General features: G+C 60.5%; 1 protein-coding gene across 3 annotated transcripts in view; it reads right to left on the reverse strand.

Annotated features, from left to right (window-relative positions):
* UNC5A (unc-5 netrin receptor A) overlaps positions 1-22037 on the reverse strand; it is a 61343-nt gene that overhangs the window by 6686 nt on the left and 32620 nt on the right. The window contains exons 1-7 of one of the 3 annotated variants that reach the window (XM_070570276.1): positions 9199-9302; positions 8736-8957; positions 3224-3367; positions 2860-2963; positions 2522-2702; positions 1675-1842; positions 909-1073 (exon numbers count right to left, since the gene is read on the reverse strand). In XM_070570276.1, the coding sequence (XP_070426377.1) occupies positions 909-1073; positions 1675-1842; positions 2522-2702; positions 2860-2963; positions 3224-3367; positions 8736-8957; positions 9199-9274 (1060 nt within the window). In that variant the 5' untranslated portion in view covers positions 9275-9302. Of the gene's footprint in view, positions 1-908; positions 1074-1674; positions 1843-2521; positions 2703-2859; positions 2964-3223; positions 3368-8735; positions 8958-9198; positions 9303-22037 lie in introns of those variants that run through there. The other 2 variants (XM_070570275.1, XM_070570277.1) reach the window with 2 other exon arrangements.

Genomic DNA, 22037 nt, shown 5'->3' on the forward strand with positions numbered 1-22037 from the left:
CAGCAGGTACTGGTGGCAGGGAGCACGGAGTCGGCAGGCGTGCATCCTAGCCCTGCAGCTGCTACCGCCTTGCCATATCACTGAGCAAATCGCATCCCTCATGGCTCGATTCAGGCTGAGGTTGCTGCTGCCAGAGAACGGAGGAGGGGAAGAGACACTTCCCCGGGTGGCCTGGTGCTGGGCTGCTGGGTGAACTCACTCTTCTGGGGCCCAGGTCAGCTGGGGCTTGGGGTGAGACCCCCAAAGCAGAGGATCTGCTTCCTATGGGGTCTGCCAATCTGCTTCCGAGCCCCTCCCGGGGCCAGAAGCAGGGGTGTCAGTACTCTTCTCCTTGTCTGCCTCCCCCAGGCCTGAGGCAGGGCCGGGGAGGGGTGACTGACCGCCTGGAGGAAGCTGTATTGATTTTAGAAGGGCTTTGCATAATGGAAGAAATGTCCATCAGAAACGAACTGACACAGATAATTAGGTTTTTAATTGAAAGAATGGGGGAGGGTGTGTTCTAGAGAAAAAAAATCCAACAGAGATCTTTAATTGTTAGTTATGGCCTTGTAATTAACAAGCTGCACAAGCCCTGTGTTCCCACAGGACTTGCATGTGCACTTGGGGCACGGGGCAGAGGGGAAGCTGCAAGAGAAAGGGGAGAGGGGTCTGGGAGATGATCCCAGGGCCAGGTGGGCACAGAGAAGCTTCAAACGTGTGCATGTCTTGGGTGGCGTGTGAGGTCCTGGGTCGTGCGTGGGCATATGCTTGGGTGTGTTAGGGATGGGGGAGTCCCTAAGGGTCCTGAACTTTGGAGAGGGGATGCAGCATGTGGAAGGGGACCCACTCCCTTAGCCACCACATCCCCAGGGCTGGGCAGGTCCAATCCCGGCCAACTGAAGAGGACTCCTGGGGTGCGGAGGACTCACTGTGCACGCAGAGGTCGCTGGTACAGTTTCGGGTGTCCAGATCAGTGCCTCGGCACTCCTCACCTCCGTTGCGGGGCGCTGGATCAGAGCACTCGCGGCTCCGCCAGTGGGTGCAGTCAAGTCCACAGGCTGACCACTTGCTCCATGGGCTCCAGCTGCCATCCACTAGACATAAGATAGATATGGACAGACAGGAGATGGCGTGGTCAGCCCGGGGACCCAGCCCAGGAAGTCTGCTGGTGTGGCTCTACTGGGCATCCGGACCTGGGTGCCATGCCAAGGCCAGGCCCAGGCCCACCAGTCTGCACACCCGCTGTGTCCAGCTGGCCTGGATGATGCATGCTAATGACGGGAGGCACGATGACGCCGGGTCTGCTTGGCTCTACCCACACCAACGGGGCCACCCTGGCCCTGGGGCAGTGAGGGCGCTTGGGTAGACGATGACCCTCTGATCCCAGGCACAGGTGCTTCTGCAGCCCAAGGCTGGGCCCTACCTCTGCCACATACTAACTGTACTTGCCCTGACTATACCTGTCCTGACTGTACCTCAGACGCTGTGACTCAGCCCCTTTGCTGAGGCTGAGCCTGGACACAGACCGAGCCCTGCCTGCAATCACAATGAATCCCATCCCGGCCTCACACTGAGCCTGGCCCTGCGTGCAGGCAGGTGGGATGGAGCCATGGGGGCAGGCTGGTGGGCGCGATGGAGCCAGGGCACAGAGATGGCGTGGTGAGGAGCGATGCGGGAGGCAGCGGCCACGGGTACCTGGGCACAGGGTGGCGCAGGCTGTTTTCTGGACATTCTGCCCCTCACAGAAGGCGCCCCCGTTGAGAGGTGCCGGGTTGGTGCAGCTCCGGCTCCGTTTCTGCCAGCCGCGCCCACAGCTGGCGCTGCAGACGGACCACTCCGTCCACGTCGACCACCCACCGTTCACTGGCCGGACAGAGAAGGACTAGGGTCAGGGAGCGGGGGCTTCCTCAGACACGCTGGCTCAGGGGCCGAAGCAGGAGGACAGAGGGGCTGTGAGCTGGAAAGGGGTGGGCTGCGGCTATGCCGGGTGAGAGGCCCTGGAGGGGAGGCCATGCTTGTCCTTGCTGTCCTCAGGGCCTGGCTGCACCTGCTCCATAGTCCCTTCTCCCAGCAGGCATCGCGGGCGCTCAGGACAGCCAGCCCTAGCTGCAGGTCCCATGATCCTCCGGCCCAGACCCCAACCTTTCATTGGGGCAACTCCCACACCTCCTCCCCCTGCCTGCTCCTGGACATTCTACTTCCCACACCAGGGACACGGGAGCACGAGCTGTGGTCTGTCGCCTTTTCTAGACTCCCACCCTGTCCCCTCATCTCCCTCTGCACAATGGCCCCTGCCCACAAGTAAGCCAAGGGATGGTCCCGCCACAGATGACCACCAACCTGCCCCACACCTCAGCCTAGACACACCTCTCACCTCCCCAACAGCCACAGCAAGCCCCTCTCCCTGTCCTTCCCAGTCAGGCCGTGGTCTGGTCCACCCCGCCCTGACTCTCCAGGAGCCCGCCATGTGGCTGCCCCACAACATGTGTGGTGCCTCTCCTGTGCCCGGGAGCCCCTCTGCCCTGCCAGAGCTGGGGCCCACCGTAGACGATGACAGCAGCGGAGGCGCTGCGGCGACGTGCCACGATGTTCTTGGCTACGCAGGTGTAGTTGGCCGTGTCGGCCAGGCGGGCCTGTCGCACCACCAGGCTGTGCTCTCGCGTGATGTACACATTGGGGTCCAGGGAAGGGTCCACCAGGTCCTCGTTCCGGAGCCACTCCACCTGGGGGAGGGAGCCACATCACTGCACTGCCTGCCCACGCTGGCCTTGCCTGGAGCTAGAGTGGCCCCTCGGAGAGGGGGGTCAGCCTGGAGGGCTGGGCAGGCGGGACCCAAGACTTGGGAGCCCTGCCCACCTGTGGCATTGGAGCCCCTCTCACCTCGGCTGGGGGGATGCCCTCCGGCGGGCGGCAGGGCAGCACAATGCCCTGCTCCAGGGACACCTCCTTGGCCAGTGGCTCCTGCTCAAAGTTCTTACGCAAATCTGGGAGAAGAACAAGAGTGTCCTCCAGCCTGGCTGCCTCGTGCTGGGTCAGCCTGGCTGGCTCTGTCCCCTCTTCCCACAGGGGCCATGGTACATGGCAGGAGGAAGTGCCAAGTGCCCAGGGGGATATGGGGGTGCCTGGGTTGTGTGCATAGGCACTTCCCCCACCTATCAAGGTAGGACCTGAGGATCTCCAAGCAGATCCCCTTCCCCGGTGACACCCTAGGGCTGCCTCGCCCGAGGCCGGGCCCCGGACTCACAGGCGATGCGGATGTAGGCCTTCTGACTCTTGGTGGTGCCTGAGGAGCTCCACGCCACACACTGGCACCAGTACTCCTCCAGCCCAAACACCTTCTCCACCTGCTGCCTCGAGACGTTGATGCGGACCTCCATGGCAGGCAGCCCTGGGGGCGGGAGGGGTGGGTAGCCAGGGCCCGGAGGCCACGCTGAGCCTGCACAGGCCTTGCTGTCCAGTCTCTATATGGAGGTCCCTGCACCACCCACAGATACTCCCTCTGCTGGGCAGAAGAGCGGACAGGTTTTGGGGGCTCAGTCCGGGGGACACACAGGAAGCTCCCTTCACTTTTCCTGAAGGCCAGAAGTGTGTCTTTGGCACTGCCATGCTTATACTGTGTTACCTAAGGCCTGTCTCCCTGGAGTCACTTACAGAAATGTCCCTAAAGGGGCTTCCTGTTGTTTCAGAAACAATGGCACAGAGGATGACAGAGACTGGCCTCCAAGAACTCCAGGCAGAAGGGGTCAGGTGGACAGGCCAACCCTGGGGCCTTTGTGGGTAAAAAAGGGTGAAGAAAGATCTGTCTTACTTCCCTGGGGGTTAGCAGGTAGATTGTGACATGTGATAATATAATAACAGCTATTAACAATGTAATTACAGAGATTATGTTGCATGATAATAGACCCCTGGGGCTTAGCAAGGGTTTCCCACATGCTAGCTTGTTATCTTTCTCAATCCATGCCCTTGGACAGATTGCTCCCACTCTGTGGAGGAGAAAGAAGCTCAGAGAGGCTGTGGCTTGACATAGGCCCCTGGCTATCTGAACACAGAGTGTGTTCAGGGTGCTCTGCAGCCACCCTGGGGTAGGCGGGGTGCCCATCCCACAGGGAGAAGTGGCGGGAAGGGAGAGGGGGCAGGGCACGGGGTGAAGCTGGCCTGTGGTGGGCTTTGGGGACCCACTCTACCCCAACTGGGCTGCGCTGGGGGACCCTCTCAAGGATGGACTCAGCCCTAGTCCTGTGTGCCAGGGAGTGGGTCGGGGAGGGCTGGCCCCTCTGAGGACCCAGGTAGGGGGGGATGCCAGCCCTCCTCCAGCCCCCTGGGCCTTGGCCAAAACCAAAACCAGTGTCTCCCGGAGTGAGAAAAGACTGTTTCCAATTTCTCCCCCTCCTGACCCCAATTTCCCTCGGGTCATTGGCTTATCAGAAAGAGGGAGAGAGGCCGGCTGCCTTTGTGTTTCTATTGTTAACAGAGAAATTCAATTAGGGCTGCATTGCAGGAGGAGCGGCTCAGCTGAGCAGGCAGCAGGAGGCTGTTTTCCCTCTTCATTTCTCTAACATGTCTCTCCCTGACCCTTGCCCACACCCCTCCTTACAGTCTCTCCAGCTGCCACACTGGGTCCCCAGATTTTTCTATCACTTGCCCCTGGCCCTGGCGAGTTCTCAGAGGAAATGGGGGGGTGTGACCTCTGGCTGAGGTCATTATTGCTGGGCTAGTTCCCTCCACTGGACACTCCCTGCCGCCCCCTTTCTCTCTCATGCTCCAAGACGTTGGGATGTGCGTGATTGCTGGGGGGTGGGTCATGGCTGAGAACCGAGGGTCCTTCACAGGGTCTGTGCATAGGAGCAGGGCTTTGGGCACCAGCTACCTGCCAAGCACACCGAGTCTTGGGGCATGAGAAGGAGCCATGCACACACCTGGGGGTGGAAGCAGGACTCTCCTCCTCTCGGCCTCTTTAGTTAGCAGTGGAAACCTCCAGAACATTCTGAACTGGGTACTTTTTCTCTTCCAGGTGGACAGGTCTATGGGTGGCCCACTCCATCTCCCGAGGGGGGTTGGGGAACTCACGTGCCCCCTCCCCCCGCCAGGCAACGCAGCTCGCAGAGAACCGTGCTAAATTTAAGTGCTCCTATTTCTCTCTCCCCGCTCCTCCCACTTGTGTCCTACCTCCTCCCTGGCTCCTGCCCGCTGCCATGAATGAGGGCCAAGTTTGTTCGGATGTCGCAGCTCCAGGCAGTGTCCTCGAGACCCACAAGCCCTGGGACGGCAGTGGACTGAGGGAAGACCCAGACCCTGCCCTGCCGGGTCCTTGATGTGAGGGGCTGTGTCACTGAGCAGTTTCTGGGCATGGCTGTGCCTGCACCTGCCTGGTGAAGGGGAGCTGACACCAGCCTAGGGGACGGATGGGGAGGAAGGAGGCGGGTCCCTGCTGGTCGTGGGCCTGTGGGGGGACCCCCGTGTGGGCGTGCCAGGTGTTTGTGGGAGGTGGAGGGCTGGCGGGCGGTGGGGGGCTCTGAGGCCAAGCCGAGCCTTAGGTTCTCATCTTTTCTCCAATCTGCTTGTGGTAACCAATCAGTTTGTTTAACACACAATAAATGACACCCCAGACGGGACTCTAGGGCTTGGTGTCCACATTTTGAGCTTTGACAGCATCAGCAGGTTTGGGTCCCAGGGTTCTCAGGCTTTGTTCCCTCCCCCAGCCTTCTGGATGGGGAGTAGGGGCACGTGACGGGGAGACAGGGATGCTCTATCCTGGGGTGTCCACCCAGCAACTTCCCCCCAGGAATGGGTGGGGCTGCAGATCTGGGCTGCCCTCCGACCCTGCCATCTTTGCCTGACCACAGGACATTTCTGGGTCTAGGTCTTTGGTCTGTGTGTGCACACGGTACCACTGCCCACCATGTGACATCTGTTTGTGGGTAAGTGAGGAAAGCATACCTCTTCAGCTCAAAGCATGCAATGGCTTTGGATTGAGACATCAACAAGACCAAGGAAAATTCAGGTGTGCTGGCTATGAGGGGCCTGAGGTCTGGTGCTCAGGGAGGAGAGGGCCCAGGCCCTCATGGGTGGGATGTGTCCTCATGAGCTCTGCTCTCTGGCCTGAAGGGAGCAAGGCCAGGGGAGCCTGTTGGGGAGCATGGGCTGGGGGGTGACTGTGGTTCAGCCTGTGACTGCTGCACAGACACGGAATCCAGACCTTGTGACGTGACGGCAGGAGATAAAGTGGGGTGTGCGTGGAGAGCCTGGCGGGGAGGCTGGGCGCAGCAGGGGATGGGCTGGGGCCTTCCCAGAGATTCCAGGACAGGCCTTGAGGCTGCAGGAAGGCAGGCTCTGGCTGTGGCTGCCTCTTCCTCATCTGTCCTTTCCCTGGGGGACCTGCCACAGCAGTGGGACTCACCATGCCGAAAAGAGGCCCTGGGCCCCGGGTGTGGGGTGGGGAGAGAGAAAAGGCCTGGAACTGGGGGTGTGAGATCTCACTGCTCCCCCACCAACATGCAAGGGGGCCCTCCCCATCCCCAGTTTACAGATGAGCAAACTGAGGCCCAGGGAGAGAGGGGACTTGCCTGAGGGGAGGCTGACCCTCCCACTCGGACAATGTGGGCCCTAAAGCTGCCTGTATGGCCAGGGAGGTTTCGGGATTCTCTGCCGGGCCGGGGGAGGCTCTGGCCCTGGGAGGTGCTGATGGGGCCCAGGACTCTGTTGGGCCACAGAGGGCACCACCCTCTCCATCCCTCTTCTGAAGGTGGGAGGCAGAGCTGCATCACCAGCCCCGAGAGCCTTGGGGCTGAATTCCCAGCATCTGACCCAGGCCTGACACAGAGCACGTGCACAGTTAACCCCTGAGGCCTGAGGACGGAGGCTGCAGCAGCAGGCCTGTGTGGGCCAGGGCACTGCAGGGCTCAAGGCCTGGGCAGGAATCACTAATCAAGGCTCTGACCCTTGGGGGGAAGGGGACTAGCTCCTGCTGACCCCGGTTGGGGCGATGGGGTGTGACTTCCGTGGAACAGAACCCCTGGCTGGAGTCCTTAGGGGCCCTGGACGAGTCAGAGCCAAGGCCTCCAGTCCACCTGTAACATGGCGGGCTGGTTCTGAGGACTAAATCCCACGCTGCCTGAGCCCAGGGCTCCTCCGTGCACATCCGCCATCCGCACTGTTGGGGGGCTTCCCAGCAGTTCCCCAGGCAGGGCCCCTCCTCCACTCTCCCTCTGCCCCGCACCAACGCCCCACAGGGCAAGTGTGGCCGCTGCCTCCCACCCAAACCCGAGCCCTGTCAGCCGGGCCTGCATTTGCACCTTCAGGTCCTTTGACCTGGGAAATGCTGGGTTTAAGACCTGTGCTTGGACATTACTCCTCCTCTGGGAATCCTTCCTGCCCCAGCCCCTCCTGCCAGGTGGCACGGGCGTGCCTCTCTGGGCCCTCGGTCCCCTGCTTGCCCTCAGCATCAGGGCATCAGCGTCAGTTGTCCTGGCCCGGCCTCCTGTCCTAGGCTGCACCACCATTCACACTGGCTCACGTAGGTGGCTGTACTCCCCACAGGGTGTGTGCTGTGTGTCTCAGGCTGGCTGAGGCTCAGTACGGCTCAGGACCTGAAGGCTCCTCTGTGTAGGGGCTCCACAAGGCGCCAGGGCAAAGGGAGAGGAAATGAGTTAAGTGGGGTCCAGTGAGTGAGGAGGAGGAGGAGAGGCTGTCGTCAGCTTGTCAGGCTGGGCCTGCTCTTGGGGAGCGCAGGAACCCAAACAAGGGCTCTCTGCCCACGTCCCCACTGCCCACTGCTGCCTAAGGCCAGGGCTAGCACGGGGCATGGGGTGTCCCAGGAAAGGGACACTTCTTGGGTCTGCCTGCTGCCCCTGGAACCCCTCCCCCCATGTCTCAGCCAAGTCCCACTGGTTCCCTCTCCTCGAAGTCTCTGGGTCTGCCCCGTCAGCCTCCCCCACACTGGTCCCCCCAGTGTCACCCATAGCTCTGGCCATGTTACTCAGAAGCTTGAAATCCCATGGGACTGTGACCTCACTCCAGAGCCTGAGAGGTGAGATTCCCAGATGGCACCCCTGCCCCATGCGCGTAACCTACACCCTCTTTGCTGACCCCGCCTGTGTCTGCCTCCAGGCCTCTGCTTGCGCTCTGCCCTGCCTGGGACACCCGTTCCCTCTTCTCCTCACCAGTTCTTAGGCCCCTGGCCCCCTTGGTTTACATGTCACCTCTGGGTCCTGCTCCTCTCTCACTCCTCACAGGGGAGCCCTCAGGACTCACTGAGGGGTCACCATGCTGCCCCCCTCTCTGTGGGGCTGTGCCCCCAGCTCAGGAGTCAGTGCTCAGGGAATGTGCAAGTGAATGAATGAACTAATGGATGCACAAGTTAGACTATCACAAAATGTCAGCTCCATGGGACCCTGCAAACCCCTTTCCTTGCGGGCACTGCTCACTGGGCTGCCCTAGGCCCAGCCAGGCTCAGACACAGTGGTGGGACTTGCCCTCCCTCTGCAACTCCCTGAGGCATTTGTAGGGGGCTTCCTTCTCACTCCCCCCAACAAGCCAGGAGGTCTGTTGGGGTGGGGCCACTCAGGGAAGGCCTCTGTGTACACACATGGTCCTGGGTGTGGGAGTCCTGCCTCTCCTGGGCACCGAGCTGGGAACATCCTTGCTCTCTGCTTCTGGGGAAGGGGCAACTGCAGGCCCCTCTCTGGGCCTCCATTTCCTGAGGCTGAGACCAGATTCCCCTTCAAGTGGCCCTGCCTGGCCACCCCGCCTGGCCTCACCGCTGCTCCCGTCTGTGCTGCGCTCTATCACGTGGTCCACCTGGCGCACCCACTCCCCGTTGCACTTGAAGAAGATCTGTGTGGCGGGCAAGGCCTTGCACACCAGCAGCACCGGCTTGTTCTTGACGATGTACACGTCCTCAGGCTCCACCAGGAAGTGGGGAAGCAGGTCTGGGTTGGCGCCAGGCACGGGGTTGGCTACCGTGGCACTCTGTTGGGCACCTGCAGCAGGGGCAGAGGGGGAAGGTGAGCCGGGGCCTCTGCTGGGTTTGTGGGGCCCTCCCAGGGCCAGCTGCCCGCCCAGGGGCTGGGGCCGGGCCATGCAGAGGCAGCTATTGGGGCCGATGGGAGGAGTGTGAGGCCAGGCTCTGCCACTTCCAGCCCGGCAATCTGGGCTGCTGAGTGCCCCCACTAAGCCTCAGTGTCCCCCTCTGTAAAATGGGGGAAGAAGCAGTCCACCCACTTGTGAAGACTGGAGAGACGAAATGAGACAAGGGCAGATGTCCCAGCACATGGCAGCAGTCAGGGCTCACTGTCATCCTGGTAGAAGTTCAGGAATCTGGTGAGGCAGCCCTGGGAGGTCCAGGCGAAAGCTGGAGGGAAGGAGAGGACCCTACCAGGACAGGTGGGCAGGGGTCATTTCCTCTGGTGTCTGGGCTGCCTCCAGGGCTGCTTCCATAGTAGGCACTCAGAAAATACCAAGTGAGAGGGGAGGGGGCTCCTGGGGAGTGTCGGGGGCAGTGCTGTAGGAGACGGGCCCGGGAGGGGTAGGGGCGGGGTGAGCCTGGGGCAGGCAGGCAGCCAGAAGAGTGTGTGGGAGCCGAGAGACCTGGGCCGTGTCCCACCCTTCAAGGAGACCTGAATATGGGTTTCCTTCTAATTTTAACTGAAAACCACAACCATCCCACCAGTCATTTGCTGCTAATTACACAGGTAATTGGCTCTGCGGCTTTGGCGGAGGTAAACCCCACAGCAGTCTCACGATCCACTTGACCAGCAGGACCCCTGAGAGGGTGGGAGTGGGAGGATGGAGTGGGGGCCACCCCCAGCCTCCCCATCCAGCTGCCCACCAAACAGGCCCCTACAGCCTGGTGTCCCTCAGGGCTGCAGTGACTTCCCCACCAACACGCACTCACAACCAACAAGAGACTCTGGGCATAAAGAGGGGAAACTTGGGGCTTCAGAGATCCCTCTGCTCCTTGCTAGTGGGGACCTTGGCCGAGTTACTCATTTCGTCATCTGTGATGTGGAGGTCCCGTCTACCCTGTGGGGGATTCTGGAAGTGCCTCACCCAGTCAGCTTCCTGGCTCCACTACCCTCCCTAGGCAACCCAAGACCCACAGAGGGCTTCTAACAGGAGGCCTGGCTCCTTGGGCCTGAACCCACCCCCCAGAGGGCATCCATGCTGCCCCTTCTCCCCTGCTTGCACAGGGACCCTCTCTTTCCAAAATGGGAGACAGCCCCCTCCACCCCAAGACCATGGTCTCGCAGAGGGGATCTGCCCTGGTCCTGCAGGCATCCTGGGCTGGCTCAGGTGAGTGGGGAGTGCCGCAGAGAGGCTGAGCACCTGGTGACTCCCCTGCAGAATGGGGAGATGGTACCCAGTTCCTCGGGCTGTTGTGAGGATGCAATGTGCTCAGGAAATGCTGGCTGCTATCAACACCCAGTGTTTTTGCATTTATGATCATCTCTCTCAGCTCAGTAACCATCACAGCAATCTCTTCAGGGACGAGGGCTAATGAGGAAACTGAGGCACAGAGTCGGTAGGTCCCTTGCCTTTGGGATGGAGGGGAGTCATGCCCTTGTGTGGGAGGGGCACAGGGCAGTGTCTGTAGCAGTAGAGGTCATCCACCCCTCTTCCCGCCCCACCCCTCCCCCTGGCCTCTCCCAGCTTGCCTCTTTCCCCGCTGCACATTTCTGCAGCTCTGTAATGCAGGCCAGCCTGCCTGGGAACCACACTTGCAGGCGGGAGAACCAAGCTCACCTTGCCCCACCCTGCCCCGTCCTGAACCACTTCCCGGGGCTCTGTCAGGGCCCTCCGCGGCTCTCCAGTGTAGGCTGAGGAAGGTGGGGTTGTGGGCAGAGGGCAAGAGCCCTCTTACATCTTACAGATGGGGTATCTGAAGTCCGAGGGGAAAGTCCCTTATCTAGACCACCCAGCTTTGACCCAGGACTCACAAAGTGTCCAGGGGCTGCTGGGTGACTCTTGTTATTGCATTTGTTCTTCACTGACCCTCAGCAGCCACTAGCCAGCCCCTGACCCTGGAGCGGGCTCAGTCATGGCAGAGCTGAGTCAGGCTAGGGCCTCCCAACGTCTGGGGAATGAACCAGAGGGCGGGCTCCTGAGTGTGGGCTGGAGTGGGGAGCTGGTGGGTCCAGTGGCCTCTCTGGACACTTAGTGGGGAAATCACAGCATCTCCACAGACCCCAGGGCTGCACAGAGGAGGCCGAGCTTGACCCCTGAGCAGGGCCTGAAGGGGCCGGTGGGGGCAGGCGTCACAGGCTCCAGAAGGCATGGGAGGTGCCGGGCGTCACCTCACAGAGGCTCGGTGCGACGGCCTGTGCCGGCCTACTGGGCTATGCGGGCAGGGGTCCCGGAAGGGGTGTGGGCAGGAGCGGGCGTGTGGCCCTTCAGTGTCCCTATCGATCACTGCACCCAGCACTGCTCGCGTCAGCCGCCCGCTGAACCCGGCACAATCCCTCATGTCTGCATTTAACTGCTAATGAAAAATAAATGTACTGTGACCAATAAGGGACATAGCTCACTTCTCTGGGGCCTCCGTCACGCCACGCTGGCACAGCCTCCCCTCCTCACACCGGGGAGGGGCGTTTATTGGGTGGACCCAGGGGTCCAGGCTGCTGCTATGCCTTTTAGCAAGGACACTCTAAGGTCATGGGTGGGGGCAAAGCCAGGCCCCACTGGATGTCCTCTTGGGGCTACAAAAGCTGTCTGGGCAGCCAGAGCTGGCTTCCCCTCCCTCTGGCCTCCGAACCCACTATGTGACCTCCACCCTGTAGTCAGCACCCGCGATCTGCCTGACCCCTCACGCTCCCAGTTAGGCCCCTTGCCTGAAGTAAGGCACAGCAAGAGCCTAGAGTCTCTTCCCCTCCATGTCACAGGCCACTAGAGTGAGCGTTCTTTCTCTTTGACATGAATCCTGTACTTATCTATCAAAGACAACACCAAGCAGTGCATGCTCAGCGCCAAATGGTCTATGATCCTTTCAGCAGCTCTCCAGTTTGTCGCAGTCCCCACCACTCCCTATTGCATCAACCCTGGGCCTGCTTCTTCTATTTCTGCTGTCTGCCTGGCTCTCGTGGGTGTTTCAGGATGGGGCCAAGTGCTTTTGGCTGGCATCCCTGAGCCTTCCCTTCTGGCCCAGTCAACTCTCCAGCCTTCCTACGCAGAAACACCCAGTGATCCCTCTAGGCGCTGCCTCCCATGCCCAGGGCTCTGCCCACGCTCTTCCCTGTCTGCCAGCACTTTCCTACCCTCTCCTCAGGGCCAAGCTCCACTGTTGCTTCTTCTGGAAAGACAGTTCCCCCCAACTCACTCTCCTAGGAAACCACACATACCGTTGCGCCCTGAGTGTGGGGTCCATCCTCACTGCCACCATAGCTCTTATCATAGGAGAAGCAAGTGGGTGCCTGAGGCCACGGTCCCCACTGCCAGCCTGTCCATCCCTGATCCCTCTGCCCAGCTCAAGGCTGCCTAGTGCCTGTGCTGGTGCCTGGGGCCTCAGAGTCAGGTGCCTTCTGCTGCTTCCTGTGGGGCTGCTGAGCAATGGGCATGGAAGGCCTGCTCTGCCAAGGCAGACGTGCCAGGGCTGCAGGGGGGCAGGCAGGCAGGGCCCACTGGCTACACGGGCCCTGTCACGTCCTGAACTCCAAGCCCCAGGTCCCCAGAGGCTCCGTCCACCATTCCCTGGCCAAGGCTCTTCAACCCGCATAGCACGTGGCCCCACCACTCCTGGAATTCGGTTAGAAGACCTCCGTCACTTACTAGCGGCTCCTTGATAGGCTCTCGGTCACGGGGAACGGCAGATGCACAGGCCTGTGTGGACGGGCAGCCCTGAAGCGGGAACCCCACTTCCCGTGAGCCCTGGGGCTGGCCAGCTGACCCCCATCTCAGGAGGGCACTGGCTGCCCAAGTCGGCCCCTGCTGGCACCCCTGCTCTGGCCACCCATGAAAGGTGGGAGCAACCATCCCAGCAGTCCCAACGCCAGCGTCCCTCAGGGACAGCGAGAGAGAAGGGGCTTGGGAGACCACGTCTGTGTGTGTGTCCGTGTGTGTGTGTATGTCCGTGTGTGTAGGGAGGCCAGGACCAGAGGGGGCTAAGATGCCCCTGGGTGACGGGCCTTGGCCAGAACTGAGCCTGTGACAGATGCCACCTTCCCCCTCCCCTCCCCTCTCACCCCTATGTGCTCCCACGACCTGAAACGTATCATTCGTGGAGTGCCAGGAACTGTCCCGGGACACTGCGGGGCACATGATGGGCAGCCCCTGCTCCCAGAAGCTTCCACTCGAGTTGGAGAAACAAAATAAAAGAGAGGATCCCAGACGTTGCTGAGAGTTAAAAAGCAGGTAAAAGGCATGAGCGTGGGGGCTCTCAAGGGCAGGGGGGCTTGTGCAGGTCTCTCTGTGTACGTGACATCTGAGCGGAGCCCTGAGTGCCAAGGCCAGCCACAAGAGGCTTTATGGAAAGGTGAACAGCAGAGGCCGCCAGGTAGGAAGCAGCCGGGCTTGTGTGGGGATGGTGAGGAGGCCGGTGTGGCCGGAGCGGAGGGAGCAGGGGGGCTCACGGGAGGTGAGTCAGAGAGGGAGCAGGGGCCCAACCCGCAGGTCTTCAGGGTCCAGCAAGGAGCTGGGATTTTATTGGAAGGCAGTGGGGAGCCTCTGGGGGGCTGTGTGCAGGGGAGCGATGAGATCTCCCTGCGTGAGGAATGGTGGAGGGAGGCAGGAGTGTCAGGGGAGGGGAGGTGTTCAGTGGAGTGGACCATGGTGGACCCGCCCCACGAGGTCTATCTGGGGACTCCCATCCAGCCTTCAAGTTTCAGCAAACATGCCACCTCCTCTGGGAGGCCTTCCTGGATCCACACTCTTTATCACTTGCCCTAGCACCTACCCTGTCCCTCGGGCCTCCCTCCAGGGTATAGGCCACATTCAGAACTGGGGTGGATGTTTGCACGTTGCCTCCCCTCACTAGAACATGAAATCGCGTGGGGCAGGAGCCCAAGTCTGGCTTGGATACTGATGGAGTGTTTGTTGAGTGACTAAATGACTGCCCCTTCTTCTCTCTTGAATTTCAGATCTGCCCAAGGGTGGCCCCTTCACTCTCGTCCTGCAGGGAGACCTGCAGAGAGCGCAGGGCGGTCCACAGGCAGAGCCGTGGGCAGGGAGAGGGCTCCGCCCTCTAGGCTGCCCCTGCCACACCCTGACATGCTGCTGCTCCGAGGCCGAGCCCCTTTCTCTCACCTGCAGTCTGAGATGATGAGACCTGCCCATGTAACTCTGAGGCCCAGGGTGGGTGTGAAAGTGCTTTCAAATGTTTTATTTTTAAAAGCACCTCGAAAATATGAGGTGTGATTAATCAAGCTATTAATGAACTCGTATTTACTGAGCGAGGACGTGGTCTCGGGAGGGGAGAGGAGGGCTGGGGGCAGGGCGTCACTGGGCCTCACGCAGCAGGGAGATGTGACCTCTGCTTCCCGAGAGCAGCCTGTACCAGCGCCGAGGTCAAGGGACATGGCAAGGGGTGGGCCAGCAGGTCTCTGCTTTGTCTGCCCCCCTGAGAGATGTTCTGGATTTGAAATGCAGGGCAGGAGGGGCTGGTGGCCTGGAGCCTCTGTCTCCCTCCAGCCTGACCTTTGCCCCCCTGCTCACCGAGCTCTGCACCCCTGTGCACCCCTCACACACTGTGCTCCCAGCCGGTCCTGGGGAGCCTCATGCCAGCTCACCCCTGGAGATGTGCATCTGGTAGGTCCTCTTGGGGCCTGGTGTCCCGCTCCTCAGGCCCAGACAGGGAGAGGAGAGTGCCACCGGACAGTGCACACACCTTCCTGGGCGTGCGGGCCCAGCTGGCCCAGGGCCTGAGCTGCCACTGGCCTGGCCGCTAGGGCCTCCCTCCACATGCGCCCCGTGGGCAGCATCCTGACTATCTGCAATTCCTCAAGGGCTCTAGCACATTCTGTTCCAGGCTCTGCACCCCTTTCTCTCTGGCTAACAGCATCTAGTTTTCTACAAAGAATTCTCACCCTCACCCGGCCCAGGCCATATGGTACTTCATCCAGGTGGGTGGACCCCATCTCTGACCCCAGAGGTGAGCATGTGAAGCAGCCTGGTTCCCAGGTGGGCTGGCCACCCCATCCGAGCAGATGGGCCTCCGGGATTTGGGCTGCTGGGAAGAGAGAACTCCTTTCTGCTGGGTCAGCCCGGCAGGCCTTGTAGGCCATGGGGAGCCAAGTGAAAGGCACTCATGGGTCTGAAGCAGGGGCCTGGAGAAGGCGGACAACCGGGGAAGACAGGGACGGACTTTTCCTGGGTCCTGGCAGCGCCTGCGGCTTGGGATCCCACGGGCCGGAAGGCACAGCTCCCCTGGAATCCTTGTTCTGGCCGAAGCCAGTTGGAGTGAGGATCTTTTCATCGCATTGATCCACCTGCCCATCTGCTATCTGCCTGAGTGACTTCCACTCGCCCTTCAAGGCCTGCTCAAACACCCCTCCCCTGGGAAGACTCCCTGACCTCCAGACAGAGCTGGCCACATCGCCTCTGAGCTCCCACAGACCAACTGAATCCCACAGTCTCAGCGCCTCACATGCCATATTGTCACCATTTATGAGTCTGTCTCCCCACTGTCAGCACCTTGAGGGCAGGGACTGCATGGTGACAACCCCCCCAACCCCTCGCACATCCCGAGCCTCGCCGGGGTCTGACACAGTGAGCACCCAGCAAGTGTTTGTTGAGTGAATCCTGAGGGAATGAATGTTCCCTCTAATGGGACCAGAGCCCAGGAAGGAGAGCTGGAAGCGGAGGAAACACACTCCAATCTGGCTGGGAGCCCCTCTGCTCGCTTTCCAGTTAATCCATCAATCAAATCAGTGGGGAGGGAAATTGCTTCGTCAAACACCCGTGCTGGACCCTGGGGAGGCAGAGGCAGATGTGGGGAGGCAGGCGGGGCTGGGAGCCAGGGCCACAGTGGTGGGGGCAGAGGGGGTGCAGACACGCGGGGGAGTGGGGATTGCGTCCTCCTGCCCATCTGCACCCCTCGCCTAAGATGGCCTATGAGTGACTCTTTCTTACATGAGGGCAGTTTTATGAGGAGGGAGCTTCACCAGGAGGCTCTGACCAGCAGGGGTGAAATCTGCACTTGCCGCCAGAGACAGACAACTGTGGGTGCGGGGGGCGTGGGGGAACGCTGGCGGGAGGCCCAGAGACGACAGATCTGGGGGCCACACAAAGAACCCTGAGGTTCCAGGTGGCAACTCAGTGGTGTGGACCTGCCTGGAGGTGACAATGGCTGCCATGGGGACAGAACAAGCTGGGGTGAATGCCCCAGAATTCTCCCAAATCCGACATGTAAAAAACCTCTGTGCTGCCCACCAGCTGCTTCCGGGACCCACTGCCCACCCCAGACCCCTGTGCAGGACACCTGTGTCTTGAGCCTTGGTTCCTCATTTGGGGCACGTCACGCTGACCCTGCACCATCAGAGGGGGTCAGGAATGCCACCTTACCGGGAGCTCGAGGCGCCCACCCACGCCTCCCTCCTTTCTCTTCTGGCCCCTCGGTCTACCCCTCAACCCCTGTCTCCTTGGCGGTCACTCCCAGTAGCAAGGACTTCCTGGAGTGCAGGGGTGGGTCTGAGGCCAGGCTCTTTGGCCCCACTGCATGTTCAGTGGGAGGTGATGGCTGCAGTCTCTCCCATCTAGGAATGCGCAGGAGGTGGAGGTGACGGGGTGGGGGTGACAGCCCCTCACGGTGTCCCTAAGAAGGGAGGGCTGGTCCCTGACCTGTGCACAGACACACACACGCACACACACACACACACGCATGCGCGGCACTGCAGTTTCCATGGTAACACGTGCGTGAGTGTCACAGAAGCAGCAGTCACCTCCCCAAGACCAGAAGAAAGTCACCTTCTTCCCCGGTGGGCTCCACAGGCCGGGTCACAGGGACAGACACAGGTGCCACGAGGACATGCCAACAGGCTGAACAGCAAAGAACAAGGCAGGCCAGGAGGGGGATGGCGGCCCCTCAGCAGCTCAGAGCACGGTCACACCGAGCAGAGTGTGCGGCCGGGCCACATGGCCCACCAGCTGCCGCAGACCAGGCTTGTCACCTGGCAGCTGCGCTCAGGCGCCTCCCACCCGCCCCTCACCTCACAGACGAGGAACGAGGAACGGGAACTCAGGTTGCACAGCCACAGAGGGCAGGGTGGTCTCTCCACACAGGCAGGGGGCTGGGCGTCTCCAGGACCCGGGTCCGGCCCCGCCCGGCATGCCACCCTCCGCTCACTCCACTCCGCTCACACGCCGATCCTTTGTTTCTAAAACCCTCTGAGCTTCCCTGACCACAGGGCCTCTGCACTTGCTCATCCTCTGCTTGCATCACACTGCCCCCTGCTCTTCCACAGCAGCCGCCTCTAATCCCTCCAGTCTCAGCACCAACGTTACCTCCTCCGAGAGGCCCTCCCTGACTGCCGCGTCTGAAGCAACCCCCTCCCCGCACCCATGCCTCACAGCACTCCCCACTACCTGAAGTCATCTTGGTGGTGCACTTGCTTGCTTGTTATTGTCCGTCCCCTTCCCCTGAAATGTGTCATGACAGTGGGGCCACACTTGTCCTGGTCACTGCTGTGGTCCCAGAGCCCGGCACAGGCCTGGCCCGCAGTAGGCGTCTGATAATATGTGCAGAGCACGTGGACAAACAAACTCAGGTCCTCCACCTGCACGGCCGCACCCACACCGGGTGTCGCACCCCTGCCATGGCTAAGGGCCTCTAAACTCGCCAGCAGAGGGGACTTAGAAACTGCCGGATGCCCAGGGAGAGGGCAATGATGGGGGACAGGCCCCCAGGACCCCCTCCTCGGCCCCTTCCTGCCGCAGGGCGTCGCTTCGGGCCAGAGAAATAGTTAATAAAGCTGAGGCCTAAATAAGCATTTGATTAACAAACGATAAAATAGCTATTGTGTCCCCGAATTAAGCTGTAATTGTGGCTGATAATTGGCTGGTTAGAATTTAATAAGCTGCAATTAAATAGAATGGAATCCAGGGTAATTACGTGGTCGCACAGCCCAGAGAGAACTGGGCAAGGACGCCTTCCTCCCGCTTCAGAACCTTCTGCTGCTGTAGCGTGTGTTGCTGTGGGTGTGCGTCTGGTTCTGTGGTGCGTGCGTGTGTGCGTGTGTGTGTGCATGGCAGCCCCCTCCACCTTTCACAGGGTGGAGGTGGTGGGCGGGCGGGCACCAGCCCAGCGGGAGGCTGGCCCGCAGGCTCTGAGCAGCTCGGGCTGAAAGAGACACAATATTGTCCTGCACCGTCCCTGGGGGTGGGAGGCTGCCAGAGGGGGCCAGGAGGAGCCGGGAGGACCAGGGAGGCAGGCAGGTGGGGAGGGGGGGTCACCTGTCTTCCTAATGGAGAAACTGGGGCTCAGAGAGGGGAAAGACTTGCTCAAGGTCACACAGCCATCAGCGCTGGGCTGGGCCAGATTCTCGGGTTGCCCACAGATCAAGAGTAACTCTGACTGGCCAGCAGGCTGGAGGACACACTCCTGCCCCCTGCCAGCCCTTGAGGCACCCTCCCATTTCCATCCGTGTCCTTCACCAGGAAAACAGACCGGCTAAGAATGATGCAACCATTCCACACATGCACCCTTAAAACAAGGTGACCCCTGCCCCATGCTCCCATTTCCCTCCTGGTGGCCTGCTCGCCTCAGCGGCCCTGGTGGCTGCAGAGCTCCCTGGTGGCCTCAGCCCAGGTGTGGCCCCTGAAAGTCTGAGGGGATGATGAACAGCATCGCCGATGCGCCATTTATGACCCAATCAGCATTTTTACAATGTTGCTGGCAATTAATTTAATTAAAGACCCTGTCCCGGATATGGTGACATTTCATATCTCACTGGTTTAATGTGAGCCCAGCCAGAGCTGGGGCCACGAGTGGCAGCACTGTTCCCCGACATGGCTGGGATTGGCGCGCATAGGGCATGGCTGTTGCAGGCCCGGGATGGAGCCCAGAGACAAGAGGGACACTGGCTCTTGGCACGTGGGAGACACATGGACACCCACACGGGTTGTGCTGCACATGTGCAAGCACACTCACACACACGTCTTAACGATGACAACTTTAGATGGATTTTCTTATTTCACCTTCACAACAATTCTAGGAGCCAAATAACTATTTTTAATCTCTGACTTCCAGGCGAGGATGCCGTGGCAGGGCGAGGTGAAATAAGCAGTGATTGTGGTTCCAACCCAGGCAGGCTGGCTATGGCGCCCCACGCCCTTGACCAGGTCACATTCGTTCAGCAAACATGTGCTGGACACCATGGGCCAGTGCTGTGCTAGGCATCGGCCACACGGCAATGCCAAGATGGACTCGAGTCCCTGTCCCATGGAGTGTCCAGTGGCCACAGCCCCACCCGAGAAGTCTCAGGCACACACTGTCCCAGAATCATGCTCCCAGAATCACATGTCTGCTGCTCTGGCATTCAAGGGCACACTCATTAAGCCCCTTGGGTACATGCATGTGCCCACCACCACTGCCCACTGTCCTCCAGGCTAAATCCGGCTGGGGCAGCCGATGTCCTCACCAGAATGGTGACCCTGAGGCCATAGGTCACCAGGCATCCTGTGACCCCATTCTCAGGAGCTGAGCCCACCTGGACCCTTTCTCATACGGGGACCCACAAAAAAACCCAGTCACCCAAGCGCAGATCCAGCTCCTATCCATGGATCCTGCCAGCTCCCGAAGTGGCAGTGGCAGTGGTGGTGGCCAGGCAACACCCCAGCCCCTCCTCTGTTCCTCATCCATGCAGCGGCCTTGCTGAGCTCTGCCTTCTCCTGAGGTCGCGTCCATGGCGCCTCCCCACCATCCTCCTGCCCATGGCTCCCCACCTAGGGTCCCTAGGCACCCTCCCTGCTGAGCTCCACCCTGACACTTTCCCTGCCTCTGGATGGCTGTCCTAGAACCTCAAGACCAGGCACATCCCCAGTGGGTGGCTGGTGGCACCCCTAAACCTCGTGCTCCCCATCAGCTGGGCCACAACCTGAAGGAGCCTCCACACGAGTCTTGGAGCGGCCGGGCCTTCTGGTTCCCTGACCATCCACTATTCTAGCTCCCCACGTCCCCCCCCAGCCTCCCTCCCACCCCTCCCTCCTCTCCTGCTTCATGGCTACCCACTCAGCCCCCACCCCCCTTCCTTCCCGTGACCACCTCCTGGCTCTGGTGCCATCAACTATGTCGCCACAGTGCCTTCTAGAAAGAAAATCTGATCCCACACTTCAAACCCCTGCAACGGTTCCCACTGACCGCAGGGTAGATGTCAGGTCTCCACCCGCCATTCCCAACACAGCAGCCTCATCCCTGGTCACCAACCCCCACCCTGCAGCCAGCTCACTGCATCCACTGACCCCTCCTCCTGCAAGCCTGGACCCCTCCCTCACCCTGACTTTCCCCTGCACCCCCAGGGACCCTGCCCACTCCCAATGCCCCCCAGTCCTGTTGATTCATAACTCAAGGTGTCGCCTCCTCTGGACGCCCTCCTCAGCTCCTCGGCTCCCGGATGTGAGATCATGATCGGACTGACCTCCGCAGGCGGGGTGCACGGTGCCCCTCCTCCCTCAGACCGCACCCCCCATCAAGTGCATGCCACAGCCCCGAGCCACCTCCCCTCTGCAGTGTCCACTCAGAGGCTGCATGGGTCGGTGATTGTGGCTGGGCTGAAGCACCCCCTCACTTGCTGCCAGCTCCAGGGCTGGGCACTCCAGGGGGCAGAGCCCTCAGTGGCGTGTCAGGAGACTGGATCCTCAGTCTCCATACTGCTTTTCCCTCGCTGTGTGGCCTTGAACAAGTCACTGCCCTCTCTGGGCCTCAGAAGGGGTCGGACTGGGTCAGGGGGTGCAAACTCGGGAGGCTCCAGGGGCTGGGAGAAGTGGAGAAGGAAGACGCTGGTTCAAGGGGTCAGCCGAGTCCAGCCACTTGCTGCCACGTGGGCAGCCCGGCCAAGAGGCACCGGACCTTTTTCTTTTAAGAGAAGCTGGAAATCCATTTTTATGTGGAATTTCCTATTTTAAAATGTTGACAACTAATTTAAACACTTAAACATTGTATAGGCCAAACAAATTGGCAGGCCGAAGTCAGATTGGACAATGTCCAAGGTCTTCTCTGACTTTACAAATCTAAGAATCGGGTCACAGCAGGGCGAAGGGGAGCCCCCGTGCTCTCCTCCCCCCTTCCCATCCTTGCCAGCACCCCATCATCCTGCCTTCCCCCTGGGACCGCTCCTCCTCACGGCCTCCTGAAGGAAGTCCCCTGGGGTGTGGGCAGAGGCCGGAGGGGTCATCCGTCCATCACCCCAGGTGGCCGAGATTTAATTGTCAGCACAAGCGTCCCCCCTCAGCTGAGGCCTGAGGGCACTGCCCCTTTCCCAGAGGCTGAGGGTCCGAGAGAGGGCAGGGAGCTGCTCTCTGCTCCGGACAGTGGTGGGGTCAGGAGAAGGGGGCAGACAGCAGGCTGGGGGCTGCCCTGCCTTGCCTGCCTTTGCTCTGGGCCTCAGATCCTTTCCCAGGGGAGCCAAGAGAAGGCTGCTGGAGACAGGGACACAGAGCAGATCCCTGTGACGACCCCCCAAATCCAGGCAGGCAGGCAGGAGCCCAGGCCCGGCTGCAACCTTCCAGCTGGGAAGAGGGTGTCCGGCGGCGCCCATCACACCCCCAATGAGACAGTGATCAGCCCTCACCCCATTTTAATTACCTGCTGTCCAAATAATTACCAGCTTGTTTATTTCACTTAATGGCAGCCGTACTTTTTTCTCCTGATATTGATTTCATGTTTTCTTTGTTTGTTCATTATCTTTCCTGCCCCTTTAATGGGCTCTAAGGTCTTCCGGGAGGGGATTAGAGGAAGTGTGTGTGTGCAAGTGGTGTGAGGGAACATGGAAGAAGGAAAGAGAGGTGGCCTAGGCCTTGCTGTGCAGCTGGAGGTGAGCTATGGCCCTCTCTGGGCCTTGAGTCCCAGAACCCCAGATCCCTGCACACCCCCTCATCCTTGATGCAACCAGGGTGGAATGTTTTAAAATGAAACAAAG

The sequence above is a fragment of the Equus przewalskii genome, chromosome 13 (assembly GCF_037783145.1).
Source record: "Equus przewalskii isolate Varuska chromosome 13, EquPr2, whole genome shotgun sequence".
Lineage (NCBI taxonomy): Eukaryota > Metazoa > Chordata > Mammalia > Perissodactyla > Equidae > Equus > Equus przewalskii.